This window comes from Pinus tabuliformis, chromosome 8 (genome assembly GCF_031772625.1).
Source record: "Pinus tabuliformis cultivar Carrire ecotype Pingquan chromosome 8, CPIR1, whole genome shotgun sequence".
NCBI classification, from domain to species: Eukaryota; Viridiplantae; Streptophyta; class Pinopsida; order Pinales; family Pinaceae; genus Pinus; species Pinus tabuliformis.
Genome location: NC_142294.1, coordinates 1,757,390,706 through 1,757,413,978, shown reverse-complemented (window position 1 = coordinate 1,757,413,978; position 23,273 = coordinate 1,757,390,706). Strand labels below are relative to the sequence as shown.

The 23,273-nt window shown below is 37.9% G+C and overlaps 1 protein-coding gene across 1 annotated transcript; it reads right to left on the bottom strand.

Annotated features, from left to right (window-relative positions):
- Nucleotides 1-252: 252 nt before the first annotated feature.
- Nucleotides 253-633, bottom strand: LOC149243145 (protein RALF-like 33). The gene has a single exon (XM_089371135.1). It carries the CDS (start codon nucleotides 631-633, stop codon nucleotides 253-255), a length of 381 nt encoding a protein of 126 aa, XP_089227261.1.
- Nucleotides 634-23,273: the final 22,640 nt, after the last annotated feature.

Sequence of the window (23,273 nt, the reverse complement as noted above, 5' to 3'; positions counted from 1 at the left end):
TATTAAGCCTTCATAAACTCAAGCCACTGTTTAAGTACTCAACAAGCTGAATGCGAATTCTGCCTATTTATTTTTGAGCTCTCAACAAACACAAAAGTTTCTACTACAAGGGAACATACCAAATATAAGAAGAGCGATACAAGCACTGCACTCCAGTACACATCTACCAGCATATACAGACAAATAAAATCCAAGTTACATTATTGCCTATTTGAAAATACTTCACAGAAGAATAAACTCCTCGAAGCAAGCTCAGCTCACATCTCTTTCACAACGGGCTATGGCAGTACAAGATCTTGTATAAGGATTAGCCTGAGGATCTGAATAATTGCAGTGGTAATAAGACTGCCCAGTTATAGGACACGGAACATTGTTTGCACTCAAGGCAGCATAACTAATATATGCCATTGGCTGCGATTCATTAGACATAGTTCTCCTCCTGCTAACCTCCCCCTCGTCGCTATGCTCAGGAAATGTATAAACTGAATCCATTGTGGCCTCAGCATTGACGAGATCACATTCCTCAGCATTGGGATCACATTGCAGACCATATGAGACCTGCCCACAAGTCAAAGTAAGCAGAACACAGAGCAGCAGAGCAGTCAGAAGCCTCCCAGAGAAGCGATTATCCATATTGTTTTTTCCCACTTATATATCAGTCCATATCATGGATCCATGGATTGCATCAAGTACAGAAATCAGTGCAGAATGAGAAGAGAAATGAAGATAGCGATGGTATATAAAGCATTTCGAAGATTTTCATATCTGTATCATTGAGTTTATCGGAGAAGTTTACAGTCTAGGGAATATGAAAGATTTGATTTTGTATAAGTTCTGCCAGTGGGATTTAAGGGTCTAGTTATGAAAAGGGTTTGGTTTTATCTATATTCTGTCATTGGGATGTGAGAGTAAAGTAAACGGTTGAGTAACGCAACAGCCATCACAGCTTTTAAGGCTTTGGGGTTCGCAAAGAATGATAGTCAAACAAAAGACTATATTAAAATTTGATTTATATATACAGGAGTTCAACCTGTCAACCTGTCTTGTTTAGCTGGCGAGGCTGGGCGTTTTCATTTTCGCTGTGATCCATCTTATTCAGATGGTACTTTAAAAACATAAACTTAGATGTAAGTTTTGGTTAAGCACCAAGTGTGCATGGATGTGGATGTGGGTGTTTGAAGATATGGAATCTGAATGCAGGTCTCGGTTATATCATTGGAGACAACTCAGAGTAACTCTTGAATATATTAAAATAGTTCATCGTTGGAGTCGATGGGTGTGGAAATAGAGAGCATGCAACTTAAATATCGGTGTGGAAGTAAAGAACATGTAACTTACATGTGTTACATCATTACCATGTAGGGGTGAGTAAGGATATAGGGATATTTATATTTTTACATATTATGGTGTAATATATTAAGGTGTTATTGTTAATTTGTTATATTTGTTATTTGTGTAAAGTGTATTTTTGATAAGTTGGAGTAGATATTTTTGTAGAAAAGTGTGGCATAAATGTTTTTGATGTAGATATATTTGATTAATGGATGTATTTAAAGAACAGATATTATATTAATTCAATTGAGTTGATATTATTAAGAGTATAGAGTGTGTTTTTCAATAAGTCAGTGTGCATTTTCTGTATATAGATATGGATGAATGCTCATAACCCATTAACCCATGAGCAATAGCACAAACTATAATAGGGAATGTGAGGTATAGATTGTGTCCTATGACAAATATGGATGTGCCTTCATGCTCTTAGGTGCGGTACAAATGCACCAATATAGATAGACACCCTTAATAAATGAACCTCAAGAGTGAGTGATATGACATCCTTGTAATAGGGAGCTAACACTAGTAAGAATTTTAAGCTCTTATAACAACATTTGGGACATCCCCATACAAAATGTACCCAAAATCCTTATGAGGAGCATACATTGTGTCCTTTGACACATAACAATGGAGTGAGATGGACACATATGACGTGTTGACTAATATGAGAAAAAATGCACATCATGGCTACATTACTCATTCTAACATGGGCACAAGTGTTCATTGGTAGGTTAGGGTGTATCTTCTTACACCTAATTATTCAATGATGTACTTAACATATGCATCTTATGTGTAGGGTTGACACCTTGTAACAATGATTTGATGCCAACAACATCTGTACAATTATCAACACTCTTTGGGATGTCCTTATAACAAGAAATGCACCCAAACTCCCTTTGAGGAGCACAGGGTGTGTCCCTCAATAATCTAAGGTGTCATCTTGTAGTTGGGTGTGGAATAAATGCATTAGATGTTAGTGATGTATGCATCCAAGAGAAATTTTTGCACCGTGGCTACGCAATGCTAATGGAATTTTTTATTGTGTATGTACTAGGTGAATGTATAATTGCTTGCTTTCATAAATATGCACTTTTCACATTTGGGAATTGAATAGTTTTTTGATCTAATACGTGAGGCGTAGACCTCATGAAAATCAATTCCCATTGTTATAATGTTATATCACTATGGTTTTTCATACACTAGGAACTTGGATTGAATGGTCTATTATGCACTCACTTTCACCAAAACTAGTTAGGGGTCTAAAATCTATGGTTATCATTGGCTCAGTTTGAACTACTCCTAGAAATCGATGACACATTGTAACTAAGGGATCCTTTGGGAGATTATCCTTGCATTTTATGTGAACTCTAATTATTGATGCTCAATTAAGCACTAACTTTCACCAATGCTAGTCAAGTTTTTGAGATCTATGGTGGTGATTAGATAGATCTAAATGATTCCTCAAAGTGTATGATATATTGTCAATGGGGAGCGGAAAAACCTTATTGGAAGTTACCTCAAGAATTATCTAGGTTCCAATTTAATAATCTTGGAAATATATGTATGAAAGTTGAATGTTCTAAGCCTTCATCGACTATGCAAAGACACTATATATTTATCTACATGGCACATACAATTACTATAAGTTAAGAAATTATATAATAGGAAGTGAAAAGGTTCTAGGACATTGTATTATAGTCGATTTGTTTCGAGTTGTATATAAAATTCAAGTATCCAAGTATAACTTTATGTCCTTACACAATCAACCTCATACACAATTGAAAATGTTGACTCTTCAAGTTGGCCTTCACTAATAAATTTGGTGGTCCTTGTACTTCTAACATTGTGGTATGCAATATTTATTATGAGATTTAATTGGTAGCAATCACCAAACCTTTAACATAGTCTATCAAATTCTAATTACATATGTGAAGTTCCAATTTATGCATACACATTCCAACTCCAAGTGTATGCTTTAGTGCCTCCTACATGCTTAGATTTATTACAAAATTGAAAATTCATTAATAATTACAAAATTAAATCACTTTTAACAACCAAAATAACACTCTTAGAAATAAAAGTTATTCTCACATATATAATATAAATAAATAAAAGAATGAAAAAAAATCAATTCTCCTTTTTATATTTACTCTCTTCATAAAATATGGCCATTAAGAAGGTGATAAATTCAAGTGATAAATTCAAGTTTCATCATGATTGCATCTCATAGGTGCATAGCAAGGAGATAGAATTGATTTCTTGAAATGTAGAATAAGAGGATTGAATTAACCTTTATAGGCCTCAAGACCTTTAAGCACTTATTTTCATTAAAGTATTCTTAGCAAGGACAAGTTTCAAAGATATAAGCTTAGTAATAAAAAGGATTTGTTATATTAAGGTTTAATTTACATAATGATAATCATGGTAACAATGCTTATTACTCCTTTTGGAGTCAAGCACTTGCCCTAATCCATGCATCGGCACTCTTCGCGACCTCCCCTTACACGTCTGGTTGGGGCCTCTTGGTGCCCTGACCACAATGGTTGAACCACATCAGCATCTTGGTGCCCTCTCCTTCAAATATATGGTCATTGGTCGACCTCTGGTGACTAAGAGGAAACTCTGACAAAGAGGGAACAATGCATCCTCAGCAAAAAGAGTTGCCTTAGAGGAAAGAAGAAACAATGAAAAGGATAACCAAGGATACTCGAGCAGAAAAAGGTAAGGCCGCAGACACGCCCTTCCTCACTAACGTAAATCCTTCAAAAACTCAGGAGAAACCGTAATATTAGGGGAAAAAGATTAAGAATAAATGCAACCCCATAGCTAAGAAAATCCCAGAACTAGAAATCCAGGACCCAGTGTAGCAGTCTATAGAGAATATATGCAAGAACATGCAGTAATATGCAAGTTCATGGGCATTTGGCCAACTAAAAGAGCCCTAAACTAGTGGATACAAAGAAAATGGACACCCAAAGAGGAGATTGGACTTCAGTTGGGCTCCAAAGGATTCTTCATAGTCATCTTTGACCTCCTAGAAGATAGGGATAGAATATTTGAAGGAGGACCCTATTTCTACGATTCAGCTGGTTTATACATGAGATATTGGGAAAAGGAGGATTTTACGAGAGTTCCAGTATGGCTTCACCTTGTTATGAAACCAGTTCACAAAAAGATAGAAAAGATAGATGAACACCTTAGAAATAAGCCTCTTCGAGGGGGCAACCTCTTTTACATTACACAAATGAACAATTCTTGGATGATACAACTGACAAGACCTCTCTTCGATATATAGGAGTCTAAGGGGTCATAATATAATCAGAGCCGACATAACAATAATAATGTAAGGGCACAATTTTAACAATATGGGGACTAGATGGGCACAACAATATAATAAGGGGTGTACTAATAACAATAAGGGGTTACACTAGTAGTATAGGGACCTAACATGCCTCTCTCCTTCAAAAAGTGTTGTCCTCAATGCTTGAGTAGTTCTTGATGCTTCTGTATAAAATTATTGTCCTCCCATGTGGAATATTGAGTGGGTAAGTTCTTCCACTAAAGGAGATACTCTGAAATTGATCGATTCCGTAGCTGTCGATTTCTTGTTTCTGTGACTACTCCAGGTTCCAATATGATTTTTCCTTCCTCATCAAGTTCTGGAAATATTGTTTGAATTGAGATCTTCAAAAACTTTTGAATGAGTGGCCACACTTCTTCGTCCTTCTTCCATTCACCCCTTGCTTCATTTATCCAAACTGGTTGGATAATAGAAATAGCACAAAACAATGTTTCCACATCCTCATCCTTTCTTAAGAGTGCATCTGCAACAACATGTTTCTTCCTTTTTTTGTAGATTGTTTCAAAGTCATAACCCAACATATTTGTGACCCATTTTTTCTATTCTTCTAAAGATAATATTAGTTCTAAAAGGTATTTAAGACTATCATGATCCATTATTACCTTGAAGTGTCTTCCCATTAGGTAAGGTTGTCATTTCTTAAGTGCATGTAGTATTTCCAACATTTCCTTCTCATAAATAGCTTGCTTGAGATGTAGCCATAAAAATACCCAATCGCCTACTTCAAAATTTATTTCACTGCGATGTTGATCTACATGTTGTTTCATTCGATTCTGCACCAAAGTGGCATTATCCTTTAAAAGTTGGAGAACTTGTTGTTGATGCGCGATGTGATCTTTCACTACTTGCATCTTTTTCTTCTTGATATGTCCTTTTATCTTGAGATTTTGAGGAGTGGTAATTTCTTCCAATGCATTACAAGATATGGTCAGATTCATTTCTTGATGCTCGATGTGATCTTTCACTTCTTGAACATTTTTCTTCTTGATATGTCCTTCTATATTGATAGTTTGAGGAGTGGTAATTCCGGCCAATGCATTACAAGATATGGTTGGATTCATTTCTTCTTTCTCGATGTGATCTTTCACTTCTTGAACCTTTTTCTTCTTGATATGTCCTTCTATCTTGAGAGTTTGAGGAGTGGTAATTCTTGCCAATGCTTTACAAGATATGGTCGGATTCATTTCTTCTTTCTCTAGGGTTGGTTCCTGGTGTATATCCTCTTCTTTTGATGTTTCTTGATCCTTTTCTTCCTCCCCTTCATATTATGTAAAATAATTTCTTCTCAACACACTTATGACCTTTAGTGTATTTCCTATCACAATTGTAACAAAGCCCTTCTTCTCTTTTTTCTTCCAATTGTTGTGGTGTAAACCTTGTAGGTTGTGGAAGGCTAGGAGAAAAAACACTTCCATAATTATAGTCATGAGTGGTGGGATTCCTTGTTTCCATAATTTCTCTTTCAAATTTTCTTGCCAACGTGAATGCCTCCTCCAATGAATCAGGTTCCCAAAGACGAACCTCATGTTGAATGTTATCATTTAAATTCCTTATGAAGACATCAATCCTTTGCTTCTCTGGAATATCATTTACCCTTATATTCAATTTTTGAAAGTCCTCAATGTGCTCTTCCATTGAACCCTTTTGTTTGAGATTTATCAATTGGATAAAGAAGGTGTTACTCTAAGTATCCTCATAATGTGTTATCATTTCCTCCGTGAAAATTAACCACATGACAACTGGTTTACGAGAACAAAGCCATTTATACCATAAAAATTGATTCGGTTCTAAATAATTAGATGCAATATGTATCTTTTGTAATAGTGGTACACCATGTAGATCAAAATATTTCTCCATCTGTAGTATCCAATTTACCGAATCATTGCCATCAAACTTCCTCATCTCGCCTTTTCTTGATTTTAGGAGCTCGATCTTGAAACGACTGTAACTCTCTACTTTTGGATCTTTAAGTTCTGAAATTTTTGTCTGTAATATCCCTCTGAGTCCTCTTTATAACTCCACAAGTTTGATTGCAATTGGATTCCTGAAGAAAGATTTATTCCCAATCTCCCGCGATGACCTAATTATAGACTAGTTCAGTAGAGTCAACTTGTACGATGTTCCACGTGTCTTTGTTTCAACTTTAGGTTCTAAAAATTATACCCAAACAAAACACAGTCTGTCCTCTTTCTATAACATCTTACCAAATTTCAATCGGATGCTCAGAGAGAAAGTTATGACGATTTTCCCAAGGTTACCTATTTAGGATGTAATTCGGGAGTCTGTAAAAACCCTAAATTTCTTAGATCATATATCAGAAAATATAGTGAGAGAAGATCTGAAATTTGGACCCAAGGTTCAGACCAATTTCTTCTCAAATGGGTTTTTTTTTTAAGTTCTGAAACTTCGTAGAAAAAAGTTATAGCAAAAATTCCACGATGACCTGTTTTAGATGAAATTCTAGAGCTTGCAAAAACCATAAATTCCTCAGATCATATATCCTAAATTATAGCGAGACAATATCTAAAATTCAGACCCAAGGTTCAGCGTGATTTCGTCTCAAATGGGTTTTGTTTTTAGCTTCTGAAATGTCGCAAAAAAAATTTACAGCGAAAATGCCACGATGACCTATTTGGAGCAGCGAAACCCTAGAATCTGATGCTCTGATACCAAATGTAATGAAACTAGCTCACTAAAATATAGAAAAGATAGATGAATGCCTTAGAAATAAGCCTCCTCGAGGGGGAAACCTCCTTTAAATTACACAAATGAACAATTCTTGGATGGTACAAATGACAAGACCTCCCTTCTATATATAGGAGTCTAAGGGGTCATAATATAATCAAAGCCGACATAACAATAATAATTTAAGGGCGCAATAATAACAATAGTTGGCTTCTATGGGAACAATAATAACAATATGGGGACTAGAAGGGCACAACAATATAATAAGGGGGTGTACTAATAACAATAAGGGGTTACACTAGTAGTATAGGGACCTAACACACCTCTACTCCTTACCAATTGATTACTGGGCTCCTTCCTTCTTAAAAGGTATAGGATACCAGCTAGGGGAGTACATCAAAATGTCTGAAGGAACTAGAATGGGTTACTATGTTTCCTACGTCCGAATCTACGTATGCATAGATGTCTCTCGTGCCCTTCCAGAAGCAATTAAATTAATATTCAAGGACGAAGTCTGGCTGCAAAGTATAGACTATGAACATATTCCCTTCCGATGCAAAAAGTGTCATGAGCATGGGCATCTCTTCCGAGACTGTCCTATGAACAAAACCCCTCAATCTCAAGAGCAAGCAAGTAAAAGAAAAGATAGTAAAGGATATACTAAAGTCATCTCCAGGAACAAGAACAATAGGAAAAAGGTTATCCCCAAGAAGAACCAATTTAAAGATGCAAGTCAGAACCAGTTCAATGCATTGAACAGTACCTAGGAGAAAATGGATCCTAACAACCTGATAGGAGATGAAGCAGGAGAAGATGAAATGAACCCAGTAGACAAAGAATACGATGAGAGGTACATAGGTTATACCAACAGAGGAAAGGAGAATTCGCAAGAGGATACAGAAATGGAGCAAATAGAGATAGAGGAAAGCACCATAGAGGAAGCTCTGGAGGGGGTAGACTTAGAAACAATAGCAGAGGAATGGAAACAAAATGGAATAAATTCCATATCAGAACACCAACTACAAAAAATTGAAGGCACTTATCTCCTCCAGGAAGATTTAAAACTCAAATCTCACCATCCAGCACAAGAAATCACAGCATCAAAGGGCATATTAGCAAATATTCTAGTAGGAGGACTCAACCTCAAAGGATCAAGTAGAAAGAAAGGTCAAAAGACTACCAGTCATCTCCTCCAAGAACTGGGCACCAAATTAATCAATGAAGGAAAGGTAAAAGCTCTGGCTCTAAACCCATCTCCATGTCAATGAATTGCATTTCTTGGAATATTAGAGGACTAAACAGTCCTAGGAAGAAAAGAATATTAAAAAATAGAATCTTGTTTGATCATCTTAGCATCCTTCTCATTCAAGAAACTAAACTAGATATGGCTCACCCCCCTCTCCTTCTCAACTCTTGTTTCAAGTCATACAACGCCTTAGCCAACTCAGCTACCGGTTCAGTGGGGGGTATAATGATCTTTTGGAAAAACTCCAACTTCAACCTCATATCCTCTTTGGCCACTCATCATTCCATAACAGTGATCCTGACAATCATAGGAAGCAACCAGAGTATGTTCATAACTAATATTTATGCCCCACACAGGGTGATAGACCGAATTAAACTGCTCCAAACTATCTCCAATCTCCTAGATCCTTTACACCTTCCTCTCAAAATCATAGCAGGTGATTTTAATATGATAACAAATTTGTCCGAGAAGAAAGTAGGTATCCAAAAGCTGGATAAGGACTCTGAGGCTTTCCTAACCACCATTGACAGCCTCAACCTCATTGAAATTCCCACCAACAATGGCATTTTTACCTAGAATAACAGAAGAGGAGGAGATCGTCAAATTGCCTCCCGTTTAGAGCACTTCCTTTTATCTAAGGCAACTAATCTTGCCTCCTGGGAAACAGAAGCAAGAATCCTACTGTAAGAAAGCTCCAATCACTGGCCAATCTCTCTCAAGATTCAAATTTCCAATGGTCCAAAAAATAAGCCTTCCAGATTTGAAGCCTTCTGGTTGGATCACCCGAACTTCATGGAAAAATGAAACAATGGTGAGCTTACCCTCCCACCAGAACTAGAAACAAAATGTACACGTTCCAACAAAAGTTAAAACTTATCAAAGAGGAAATCAAAAAATGGAATAGAGAAACATTCGGCAACATCATCATTGAAAAAAAAACTTGGAGCATCAATTGGAACTTATCCAACAAAACATAATTGAAGAAGGGCTAATGAAGAATAGTAATCAAGAGGAAAAAATACTACAACAAATCTTGGAGGAAAGATCCATCCAGGAAGAAAAGTTGTGGCAACAAAAATCCAGAATCAATTGGCTGAAATGTGGGGAAAGGAACACTACATTTTTCCATAAAACAATGATACAGCATAGGAGAAACAACAGAATCCTAGCTTTGAAGAACCAATATGGTCATCTCATTCACTCTCAAGAGGAGTTTGAAATAGAGCTCAATCACTATTTCAGCTCTCTTCTCAAAGAGCCAAGGAATGACCAGGATCAGGACATTAAAAAAATCACCAATCATATCCCCAAAATCCTCACGGAGGAGCATAACAATATGCTCCTTAGTAAATTCTCCCTCCAGGAAGTGGAAGATGTGGTCATGGGAATGCCCAGTGGCAAAGCCCCAAGGCGAATGGTTTCACTATTGATTTCTACAAAGCTTGTTGTCCCATCCTGAAATTGGATGTGTGTGCCCTTGTGGAAGAATCTTGCATTTAGAAGTCTATCCTTAAAGCCCTTAAATCCACTTTCCTAAATTTGATACCCAAGGGAAAAAAATTTGATTCCCCGGACAAATTTAGGCCCATAGCCCTCTGCAATGTCATCTACAAAATCATCTCCAAAGTCCTCACCTATTCGATAAAAGTCATCCTTCCTCTTCTAATCTCCCGTCAACGATCTGGCTATGTTGAAGGAAGGAAAATCATGGACAATATCATCCTTTCTCGTGATCTTATCCACACTCCCAAATCCCAAAAAAAAACCTGGAATGATGATTCAAGTAGATATGTCCAATGTCTTTGATAAAATTAGCTGGGATTATATGAGATAGGTCATGGGAGCGTTTGGGTTTCACAAAGACAACATCAAGTGGATCATGGCTATGGTGTCGGGAGATTTTTTCTCCATCCTCGTGAATGGTTCCCCTTCGCAACCCTTTAATTCTTCCATGGGTATCAGGCAAGGGGATCCTATCTCTCCCTTCCTCTTTTTCATAATGGCTGAAGGGCTAAGCTGCTCAATCTCTGCTACCTTGCAAGCTAATAAACTCACTGGTCTCCAACCCCATGCCTCTGCTCCCCCCTCCACGCACCAGCAATTTGTGGATGACACCCTTCTTATGGGGCTCCCAACTATCAAAGAAGCTTCCTCTTTCATGTCCATTCTGTCTGACTTCTCTGCTACCTCTAGAACCTCTATCAACCCCAAGAAATCCAAGTTGTTCTTCTTTAACACCCCGTTTCCCATCCGCAGGAACATCGCCAGACTCTTGGTCATTCCCATCAGTACCGTCCCCTCCACTTACTTTGGAGTTCCCCTTACAGATAGTCCACTCTCCCAGGCCACTTGGGAGGATATGATCAATAAGTTGGAGAAAAGAATTTCCAATTAGACCTTCAGATCTCTCAATCTGAAAGGTCGTCTTATCCTGGTCAAATATGTTTTACAGGCCATCTCGTTCTAGTTGTACTAGTCTTTGGCAAACCCAAAAGTCATTTCAAATAAAATCAGAAACCTGTAGAGGAACTTCTTATAGAGAGGTGCATAGGTAAAACAAAAATGGGCTCAGGTGGCATGGGAAAAAATTTGCAAGCCCAAAAAAGATGGTGGCCTTGGTCTTAAAGACATAGACCTCCTGGGAAAGGCCCTGGAAGCCAAAAAATTATGGAGATGGATTGCAAACTCCCCTTTGGGAATCCTATAGAAAGCAAAATATACCCCCTCCCTCTCACAAGAGAAAATTATTAGGCTAAATGGAAATATCAAAGGTTCAGTCATCTGGAACCAAGCATGGGAGAACAGGGATATCATTCAAAATCATAGTTTCTGGGAAATAGGCAACAGAAACAAGGCTCTTTTTTGGGAGGACGTCTGGCAAAAAAGGTTGTAACTTGATCAAGATCATTATCACCAAATCAAGGCTGATATGCAAAATAGAGGGAAGATCAAAGTTATCCAGTAATGGAAAATGAGTGACGAAGAGGACAGATGGAGAATCTAGATGGATCAAGAGGATTGGACTCCCCATATGGATCCCCAATCCTGGTCATACCTCTCATCAGAACTTCAAAAAACATAAATCCTCCTTAACTCTGCTGAGGATCAAATTAGATGGGGGGAAAATTCAGCAGGAAATTTCAATTTAAAAGAAGCCTACAGATACATTTCCAAGCTAGATCGAATTCAACCAGACCCGAAGTGGAACTCAATTTGGGACATGAAGCACTAGCCGAAAATATCTATCTTTTTATGCTTAGTCGTGTATAGAAAGATCCTAATGTGCGATAATCTAAGAATAAAAGGCTTTATCGCTCACTCGAGATGCCTTCTCTGCAAGCAAGAAGAAGAAACCCCCAATCATGTGTTGAATGTATGCCCATACGCGTCCAAATTATGGAACTGGATTTTACTGGTTTTCAACAGCTCAGATCGGGATTCCTCATCCATTCAAAGCACCATCGCGAACTGGACATATGTCTTCTCCTCACATCCTCTAGTTAATCATGCATGCAATTTAATTATGGGTCTGGTCTATTGGGCACTATGGAAGGAGCAACGCAAGAATCTTTTGTGGCATCTCCACCAAGGAGGAAATCATAATCTTGCAGATCAAAAGTGCAATCCAGGAAACTGTGACCTCTCTACCTACTCAAACTTCTAAAGCCCCTCCCACTATCTTCGAAGAGAGAATTCTGTCAATGTTAGATCTCCTTCAAATTAAGGTACACAAATTCACCCCCCTCTCTAGGTTTGAAAATAAAAAAAAGTCTAGAGGCCGCCAAAGCAGGGGACTTACAAGCTCAACTATGACAACGCTGCTAAAGGTAAGCTAGGCCAACTTGGTTTTGGAGGAGTCTTCAGAAACATGAAAGGAGAAATAATATGGATATATGAGGGAAATATAGGTTCAACCACTAACAATTTTGTAGAACTTCATGCCCTAGAAAATGGCATCACTATATTGCACAACCTAAAGCTTAGTCCTCTGATTGTAGAAGGATATTCCACGTTGGCCACTTAGCTTGGAAAAAAACTTCAGCACGGCATTAAGATGGACAAAATTTCGGAAAACTGGCACCTAAATAAAATAATACAGCAGATCAAGCAAAGGATTGACAGCATGGCAGACCACCACTTTCAAGCAATCAAAAGGAAAGGTAATAAACTCTCAAACAGACTAGCAAATGAGGGTATTGTTGGGATCCTACACCTAAATTCCCGAGCTTGGTAGGATTTGGAGGACAGTGAACTCCGTTAGCAGTGTGCATCAATCAATGTCGAAGATAACCACTCCACCGAACAATAATTGTTTGTGTTCCCTTCATCATTTCAAGGTTGATTCTCAGTTCCATAAGAAGGACAGAAGTGTGGTGCATGCACCTAGACTCATCCTTGGCTTGCCTAATTCTAGAGCCCTCATTGCCACCTCCCCTCTCCCTTGTGTGGCTGCTGCCTCCCTATCACATCCTCTCTGCTCGGCTATTCTTCTAACACCTCGCATCAGATCTTTGCAATCTTCCCCTTCTCGCCCCTATTCCCTACTCCCTATCTCCCTCCATCCCCAGACCTCAATATATTCCCCCTCCCCCTTCTCCCCCTCATTCTCCTCTCTGCCCTCATCCCTCTCTGTTGGTCCTTCGCTCCTTGGTTCCTCTCGCTCCCAAGCCCTTCTTCTCCTCTCATGGCCCTGAAGAAATGCTCCAACCCTGGTTCCAGTTAGGGAGGTGCGCACAGTCGTGCAGCCTCCCATTGGTAGTCTCTGGGTACGACCCCCACCACTCACGCAGAGACCTTCGCAAGGCGTGCATCCGTTGTGATACATGGTGGAAGTTAATCCTAAAACTCAACAACGCAGTGTCAAATTAGAAGCCTAATAAAATGATCTTCGAAGAGAGATCTCTACTGAGGATGTCGGCGCCGACTTTTCCTGGATTCTGGATCCAGCGCTCACCGACGCGCGCAAAAACCTCTACGCGCGAACTATCGAAACATGGTGGAAAATGAAAACCTTCATGGGGCTAATGACGCAGGAGTAGGAGGAGCGCACCAAGGCACTCGAAACAAATATTGACAGTCTGATTGAGAAGATTTCCATCCACCACTGCATATTTATAACTTGAGACACACCGCAATACATTGTTATCGGGAAGAATTCGATGACAAAGGTCCATTTGGCTATTGAAGAATCCCTAAGCATCAAGAAAGAGGTCATTGGGGCCTCTACCAATCGTCCAAACACCATCACGCAATAGGATGGGAGCTCTTAGGAGACTCCCATTCATCTTTACGAGGATCTGGTAACCACCAACTAGGATTGACTTTGACAACCTCCTTTTGTTTCTCTTCCTCCATGGAGGACTGTCTATCACAGAGGAAATCGACTCTCCCCTTGTCTGCCTCGCTATGGTTTTCTTCTACTCTCTTTGTTTCTATACTCTTAGTTCTTGGAATGTTGTAAAGAGGGTTGTACTCTATTTCCACCTATGGACTCAGAACCCATTTTTCCAAGGTTGCATTGTAAAAAGATAAATCCATGGCCATTTCAATGATTTATGTTGGGTCTTGTGTTGGGCTCTCTCTCCCACACAACCCAAAAAATTTAATTTGTCAGTTCCTACAGTAATATATTTTATCTTATTCACACATAAAAACAATGCTTATTATTCATTTCATATCCCAGTTAATCTTTAATGTACATTTTACTAGATCCATATCTTATATCAATGTCTAATCACATCTTCATGTAAAAATAAGTTGCATTTAAACTAGTTGAGAAAATCAAGTGCCTACAATTGGCATGCACATAAGTATGAGTTGTAATTAGTCAGAAATACATTTTAATTAAACAATATTGTATTATAGGGGGTTTTTCTATGTATATGTGAGATTGTGAGGTCATGGGGTGTGCATTTTATTTCACCTATTGTTCACTTGATATCTAAGTATATGTATATTCTAAAGAATGATGAGTCCTTAGAAACATCTAAACACTTATCCCGCCAACATCATTTTCAATAAATAGTCATTATATCAATCAAATTTTGTCATAACATGACACCTCGATTTAGACTACAACTAGACTTATCTAAACATGAAAAATTTCAGTGGTACTTGAGTAATTCATGAGCATATATAAATTTTCTCAAACATCTATAAATGGAACTTATCACTCGAGATATAATTTACCTAATAGTATTTGAAATGTGTGCACTTATTGAAAATATATCCTTTAAAATATCCTAGTGTTGTAAATATGTTGTTATTGATGGCAAAGGCAATGAAAATGATGAGAGGTATCCATATGTTTTCAAGAAGGTGATCATTGATGTCAAGTATTGATATATTGTTACTATCAAAGGTGTTGTTGATGTCACAGGTATAAATGGTGTTGTATCCATATCAAAGGTAATGTAATAGAAAATCAAGAAAGATTGCAAGAAGAAGGAAGATTGGCACATGTATGACAAAGGTGTTGCAAAGCTCAGATGTTTCAAAGTAAATTGGTGAACAATAGTGGTGGAACTATTTGGTAAAGGTGCATGATATTGGAGTCATTTCTTGTATGGAAAATCACCTCAAATGCAATTAGGACCCACTTAGATGGAAAGAGCTCTGAAAGAGATTTCCAATGGTATGTGGAAGATCAAGAATGGCCTCCTATATCAAAATTTATGGCCAATCAAAGTAGGACCCCCAAAGGTCAAAGAATGTAGAGCTAAAGTGGTGGAGGACCCTTTAGAGCATGGTTAGTTTGGCACATTCCTTAAACGTGGTAGAGTATTTAGCAAAGAATCCAAACAGAGGACCAGAAAAACATGGAATTTGAGTGCAACAATGAGAATCGTTTTTATTAGCTCATAGTGGAGCCCTTACATAACACATCATCCCGGCAAGGCCTTTCCTGGAAATTCTAAGGCATGCACACAAGGGTAGTTCCTAGGATGATGCAATCTCGGGAGGAGATGGCCTAAAAGAGTAGTGGAAAGCTTTATTATTAGAAAAAATCCTAGACAAAGGTGGTCCTAGTGCCAGCACATCTCGATGGGTAGACTCCCAAAAAGTTTCAATTTGTGTGTATTGTTCATTTCTTGTGATGATGTTTATTTTTATCTTAATGCTTTGAATATTTAAAGTAAAAAACTAACCAATTGTGTAAACAGAAAAGAAATATTGATTCACCCCCCTCTCGATTTCAAACATTTGGCGCATGTGGTAGTTGTTAGATACAACTTAGCCCAACGTGCAATTGATTTGTGTGCAGGTGCAGTGGGCATCCCCACGCAACACATCATCATTGAGGCTTTATCCCGGAGAAAAAAAAAGATGCATAGATAATATGTTGGGTCCCTATAATACTAGTGATTACCCCACTACTATTGTAGTTATACCCCTTATTTATATTGTTGTGCCCCTATTACCCCCATATTGTTATTTTTGTGCCCATAGAATCCCTCTATTGTTATTTTTGTGGCTTTATATTATTATTGTTAGGTCGGCTGGATTATATTGTGACTCCTTAGACTCCTATATATAGAAAGGAGGTTTTGTCATTTGTATCATCCAAGAATTGTTCATTTATGTAATGTAAAGGAGGTTGCCCCCTCGAAGAGGCTGAATTCTAAGGCGTTGATCTCTCTTTTCTATCTTTTCTTGAGCTGGTTTCATAACATTTGGTATCAGAGCTTTGGATTCTAGGGTTTCGCTGCTCCAAACAGGTCATCGTGGAATTTTCTCTATAACTTTTTTTCTGTGACGTTTCAGAAGTCGCAAAAAAAACCCATTTGAGAAGAATTGGCGCTGAACCTTTTGTCCGAATTCAGAGCTTTTAGCGCGATATTTTCGGGGATATGATCTGAGGAAGTTGGCCTTTTTGCAGACTCCTGAATTACATTCAAAACAGGTGACCTGGGGAAAATCGTCATAACTCTCTCTCTGAGGATCGGATTGAAATTTCATAAAAAGGTACAGAAAGAGGACGGACTGTAGTTTCCTGTATGTGTGTTTCAGATTCAAAGGTTGAAACAGTGACTCGTGGCACGTCGTACAAGTTCGCTCTACTGAACCAGTCTAAAAGCAAGTCACTGTGGGAGATTTCACATAACTCTTACTTGGAGAATCCAATTTGGCTCAGACTTGTGGCATTGGAAAGAGGACACAGAAGGCTACTACAGGTAGCAATTTCAGAACTGGATGATCCGAAATTATAGAGATACATCAGATTCAATATCAGGCTTCTATAAAGTGAAAAAAGGTGTGTAGTTTTTTTTTTTTTTTTTTTTTATAAGCTTGGTTTAACGGAATTCAAAGGGCATAGTAAAGCATTATTATCGGTAACTAATGCCCCGAGGAAAGAAAATGCAAACACCTAGTAAGGAACCTGAAAGCTCTAGCATGACTCATGAAGAAGAGGAAGAAATGCTACATGATATATCAAAATTACAAGAACAAGTGCAACAAATGTCATGCTCACAAAAGCTAACAGAAGCTAAGATAAGTGGCGCAGAATCTAAGATAAATGGCGTGGAATCTAAGATAAATGGTGTGGAATCTAAGATAAAGGGCATGGAAGCTAAGATGGAGGATTCGATGGTAAATTTGAAGATAGATTTGAAGACAGACATGGAAGAATTGAAGAACTTGCTACAAGAAAGGGTCACTAATGGTGAAAAGGTAGTAAAGGAAACTCATGATGAGAACAAAAGAAATGTTAATCATGATTCCATAGACTCTAATGTTGGATCGAAGACTCACCATGTTCCAAAAATCGATATGAGGAAGTTTGATGGCAAGGATCCCGCCACATGGATATTACAGATGGAGCAATTCTTCGATCTCAATAATGTGCAAAACACACAAAAGGTACGTATGGCAACTTTATATTTGGAACCAAATCAGTTTGTATGGTATCAATGGCTTTGTTCTCGTAAACAATTTATCACTTGGGCAATTTTTACGGAAGAATTGATAGCACATTATGAGGATACAAAAAGCAACACTTTTTTTAGCCAATTGATAAGTCTCAAACAAAAGGGTTCAATAATGGAGCACATTGAGGAGTTCCAAAAATTGAACATAAGGGTAAAAGATATTCCAGAGGAGCATAGGATTGATGTGTTCATAGGGTCTTTAAAGGATAATATCCAACATGATGTGCGCCTTTGGGAACCTGATTCATTAGAGAAGGCATTCAGGTTAGCAAGAAAAATGGAAAGCAAAATTATGGCAACTAGGAAGCATACCATTCACAACTATAAAGATGGAAGTGTTGTTGCCCATAGTCTTCCACAACCTACAAGGTTGACACCACAACAATTGGAAGAAAAAAGAGCAAAAGGGCTTTGTTACAATTGTGATAGCAAATACACAAAAGGTCATAAGTGTGCTGAGAAGAAATTATTCTACATAGATTGTGAAGAGGAAGAAGAAAAGGAGCAAGAAAGGTCAAAAGAAGAGGATATATTCCAGGAACAAAGCCTAGATGAAGAAAAAATAAATCCGACCATATCTTGTAATGCATTGGCGGGAATTACCACTCCTCAAACCATCAAGATAGAAGGACAAATCAAGAAGAAAAAGGTAATAGTGTTGATTGATTCAGGAAGCACCCACAATTTTATTCATTGTAGGGTAGCAAAAGAATTGAATTGCTTCCTATATCCAGCACCAGAGTGTCAAGTGATGATTGCAAATGGAGGAACAATAAATTGCTCTGGAAAGTGCCATAATATCAAGCTATCCATGGGAGAATATGTATTGACTAGCCCAATGCTTTCCATTCCAATGGGAGGTGCTGATGTTGTACTAGGAGTCCAATGGCTACAATCCTTGGGTACAATAGCTTTTAATTTTCAAGAACTTTTCATCAAATTTTCTTCGGAAGGAAAGGAAGTTGAATTAAGGGGTATTGCAGGGAAACCAGGAAAGATAATCAGCTCTAATGGTATGACAAAGCTTCTAAAAAAGGAGCAAAGAGGTGTAATTGCACAATTATGTTCGCTAGATGTTTCCACATTGGAATCATCTATTTCTCCAGATCTCCAAAAAGTCTTGGACAATCATTCCAAGGTATTTGAGACTCCCAAAGGTCTCCCACCTATGCGTGATCATGATCATGCTATTCATCTGATTCCAGGAAGTGTTCCTCCAAACATCAGGCCGTACAGATATCCCTATGTCCAAAAAAGTGAAATTGAACGTATGGTTGCAGAAATGCTAGAGGCTGGTATAATTCAACCGAGTCAAAGTTCTTTCTCAGCTCCAGTAGTATTGGTGCACAAGAAGGATGGATCATGGCGCATGTGTCCAGATTATAGGGAGCTCAACAAGCTCACTATTAAAGATAAGTTCCCCATTCCTGTTATTGATGAATTACTGGATGAATTGCATGGATCAATTTACTTCACCAAGTTGGATCTTCGTTCGGGATATCATCAAATCAGAATGAAGATTGAAGACATTCCAAAAACGGCATTTAGAACTCATGAGGGTCATTATGAATTTTTGGTCATGCCTTTTGGCCTTACCAATGCACCTTCAACATTTCAAGGTTTGATGAATTCAATTTTCAAACCATTCCTTAGAAAATTTGTGTTAGTATTTTTTGATGATATACTAATCTACAGCAAGTCTTGGAAGGATCATGTTGAACATGTTGACAGGGTGCTACAACTATTGGAGGAGAAACAATTATATGCAAAAAGATCCAAATGTTTCTTTGGAGTCCAGGAGGTGGAATATTTGGGTCATATTGTATCTCATGAAGGAGTTAAGGTAGACCCTAGCAAAATTAAAGCCATTAAGGAATGGAAAATCCCCACATCCATAAAGCATCTGCGAGGATTTCTTGGGTTGACAGGGTATTATCGCAAGTTTGTTAAGAATTATGGGAGAATAGCAGCACCTCTAACAACATTATTGAAGAAAGATTCATTTTCATGGACTCGGAAGCAACAAAGGCCTTTGAACATCTTAAAGAGGCAATGTGCCAAGCACCGGTCTTAGCTACACCGGACTTCACAAAAACCTTTATTGTGGAATGTGATGCTTCAGGAAATGGAATTGGTGCTGTTCTAATGCAAGATGAAAGACCCATTGCTTTTGAAAGTCGTCCAATCAAGGGAAAGTTTTTAAGCAAAGCTATTTATGAGAAGGAAATGTTGGCAATACTCCATGCACTTAAGAAATGGCGACCCTACCTAATGGGAAGACACTTCAAGGTAAAAACGGATCATGATAGCCTTAAATACTTTTTAGAACAAAGATTATCCTCTGAAGAGCAACAAAAGTGGGTCACAAAGATGTTGGGTTATGACTTTGAAATCATCTACAAAAAAGGGAAGCAAAATGTGGTGGCAGATGCACTCTCAAGAAAGGATGAGGATGTGGAAGCATTGTTGTGTGCCATTTCTATTATCCAACCAGATTGGATAAACGAAGCAAGGGAGGAATGGAAGAATGACGAAGAAGTGTGGGCACTTATTCGAAAGCTACAACAAGATTCCAGTACTTCTGATACATTTAGCTGGAAAAATGATTCGTTATGGTACAAAGATCGCTTATACCTCTGTAAGAATTCCCAGCTAAAACAAAAGATTCTTATGGAATTGCACACTTCTCCCTTAGGAGGGCACTCAGGATTTTTAAAAACTTACCACAGGGTTAAGAAGGAATTTTTTTGGGATGGCCTTAAATCAGATATTCAAAAGTTTGTGGCGGAATGTTTGGTTTGCCAGCAAAATAAAGTTGAAACAATTAAGACACCGGGTCTATTACAACCTTTATCCATTCCAAGCCAACGTTGGGAGGAGGTTTCAATGGATTTTATCACAGGTTTACCCAAGTCTGAGGGAAAGAGTGTCATCATGGTGGTAGTTGACAGACTTACCAAGTATGCACACTTTTGTGCATTATCACATCCATTTAAAGCCAGTACAGTTTCTACTGCATTTATGGAAACAGTTCAAAAGCTACATGGAAACCCAAAGATTATTGTAAGTGACAGAGATCCCATTTTCACTGGAAATTTTTGGACAGAATTATTTTCTTGTCTTGGTACTCAGTTAGCTCATAGCTCATCTTATCATCCTCAATCTGATGGGCAAACTGAGATAGTAAACAAATGTTTGGAAGGATATCTTCGTTGCTTTGTATCTGATAAACAGACACAATGGGTCAAATGGTTGCCTCTGGCTGAATGGTGGTATAACACTTCCTTCCATACAGCAACAAAAATGACCCCATTTATGGCACTTTATGGGTATCAACCACCATCCATCACATCATATTTAAGAGAAAATTCTAAGGTTCAGGCAGTGGAACATCACATCGAACATCAACAACAAGTCCTCCAACTCTTAAAGGATAACCTCGTGTTGGCACAAAATAGAATGAAACAACAGGCAGATCAACATCGCAGTGAAAGAAGTTTTGATGTAGGTGATTGGGTATTCCTACGGCTACAACCATATAAGCAAATGTCCCTAAAGCAAGCTAAGAAGGATAATAAATTATCACCAAAGTATTATGGTCCGTACAAGGTGTTGCAAAAGATTGGTACTATGGCATACAAATTGGAGCTTCCTGCAGCTTCTCGATTGTTTCCATGTTTAAAGAAGGTTATAGGTGACAAGCTCCCAATTCAAACAATATTGCCAGAACTTGACGAGGAAGGAAAAATTATATTGGAACCGGAAGCAGTCACAGAAACAAGAACTCGACAGCTACGAAATCGATCAATTTCAGAGTATCTTATCAAGTGGAAGAACTTATCCGCTGAAGATTCCACATGGGAGGATGAGAATTTTATGCAGAAGTATCCAGAACTACTCAAGCGTTGAGGACAACACTTTTTTGAAGGAGAGGGGCATGTTGGTTCCCTATAATACTAGTGATTACCCCATTACTATTGTAGTTATACCCCTTATTTATATTGTTGTGCCCCTATTACCCCCATATTGTTATTTCTGTGCCCATAGAATCCCTCTATTGTTATTTTTGTGGCTTTATATTATTATTGTTAGGTCGGCTGGATTATATTGTGACTCCTTAGACTCCTATATATAGAAAGGAGGTTTTGTCATTTGTATCATCCAAGAATTATTCATTTATGTAATGTAAAGGAGGTTTCCCCCTCGAAGAGGCTGAATTCTAAGGCGTTGATCTATCTTTTCTATCTTTTCTTGAGTTGGTTTCACAACATAATATGGTTGGGATGATAAACCCGAGAGATGGAGATAATTGTCATCGTGTGACGTTTCATCAAGAAACAAGAATCATGCCAGGACAAGGTTTTATAGCGTTCTATATGTATTGTGATTGAGGGAATTTGGGTTATAATTAATACAAAGGGCCAGGTGCATGATGAAAAAGGCTCAGTGCCTTGAGTATGAACAAGTCAGTAGTTGTAAAAGAACCAAGGGCCAAAGGAGTCTTATATGCAAATTTGTTTGTTAAATAAGCTGTTGGGTCTAGAATGAAGCAATGGGACCAAGAATGTTTAATTCGAAATGCAACAGTTTTATTAAAGCCCTTGGGGCTATATGGAAATAAGTGCATTGAGTTATATTAAGCAGAATTTATATATATATATATAGCCGCATGTTTTGAATAAATTGTTTTGGAGATTATGGCACATACATAATATTTGGTAGCATTTTATTTAAGCCTTCGGGCTTATACATGCAACGAATTGGCAGGTTGGAATTTGGAAGCTATGCCAAACATAACAAAAGTACTAAAAATCTCTATAACAACGCATGAACAATTTGGCAACAATATAGAGGCATGAGCATATTTTGTGGAAAAAATGGTAGTTTGCCCAAATTTGGCAATGCTCTAAAAATAGAAGACCTCTACTAAATCTTGTAACAAATTATAGAATAGCAAAATTGAGCAATTAAGCTCAGTTTTTCCAGCAGAAACAGTTAAGGAAAGTTTGATAACTTGAAGAGAAGATTCTAAAGACTCAGTTGGAGTAGGACAAAGGTAAACATAAATATTTATGCACGAGGAAGATTGAAGATAACAAAATCTTTAATTCCAAAAATATCAGTCCAAATTTATTTATAAGCATAATCAAATTTGCGAAGTGTTGGAGTCACGGGGGATTCGCTTAATGAACCTCTGACATATCATGTTCATTCGTGGCATATTATACAGTACCCTTAATTTGACTACATATTGGAAAATCCCTCTAAAAATTACATTATTTAACCCCCTACCAATATGAACCCAATACAAATTCCCAATTTAAAAAACCCCTATTTTCACCAGATATTGTAGGTATCCATTTTTTCATTAACATTTTTTATAACCCTTTATAGTTTTTCGTTAACTTTAAGCTCCATTTTTTATATTTGCTAATATAAAACCCCTTTACCCCCTATATATCCCCCAACATATTATGTCATTTTCTCCTCAATATATATCCCCCCAATATGAACCCACATGGTACAATATTGCTCCACCAGTGAATCCCCTGTGGTTGGAGTGTGCAAGAGTTCAATTGTGTTGGTTGGAAGAGGTGTGTGAGAGGTTGTTGGTGTGATCCAGGTGGATGTTGGTGGCCATTCACCTATCCCATTTGGACCCCCACAATTGTCTCTTTCAGTTTTTTAGTTTCTTTAATTATAGCGCAGTTTACTATTT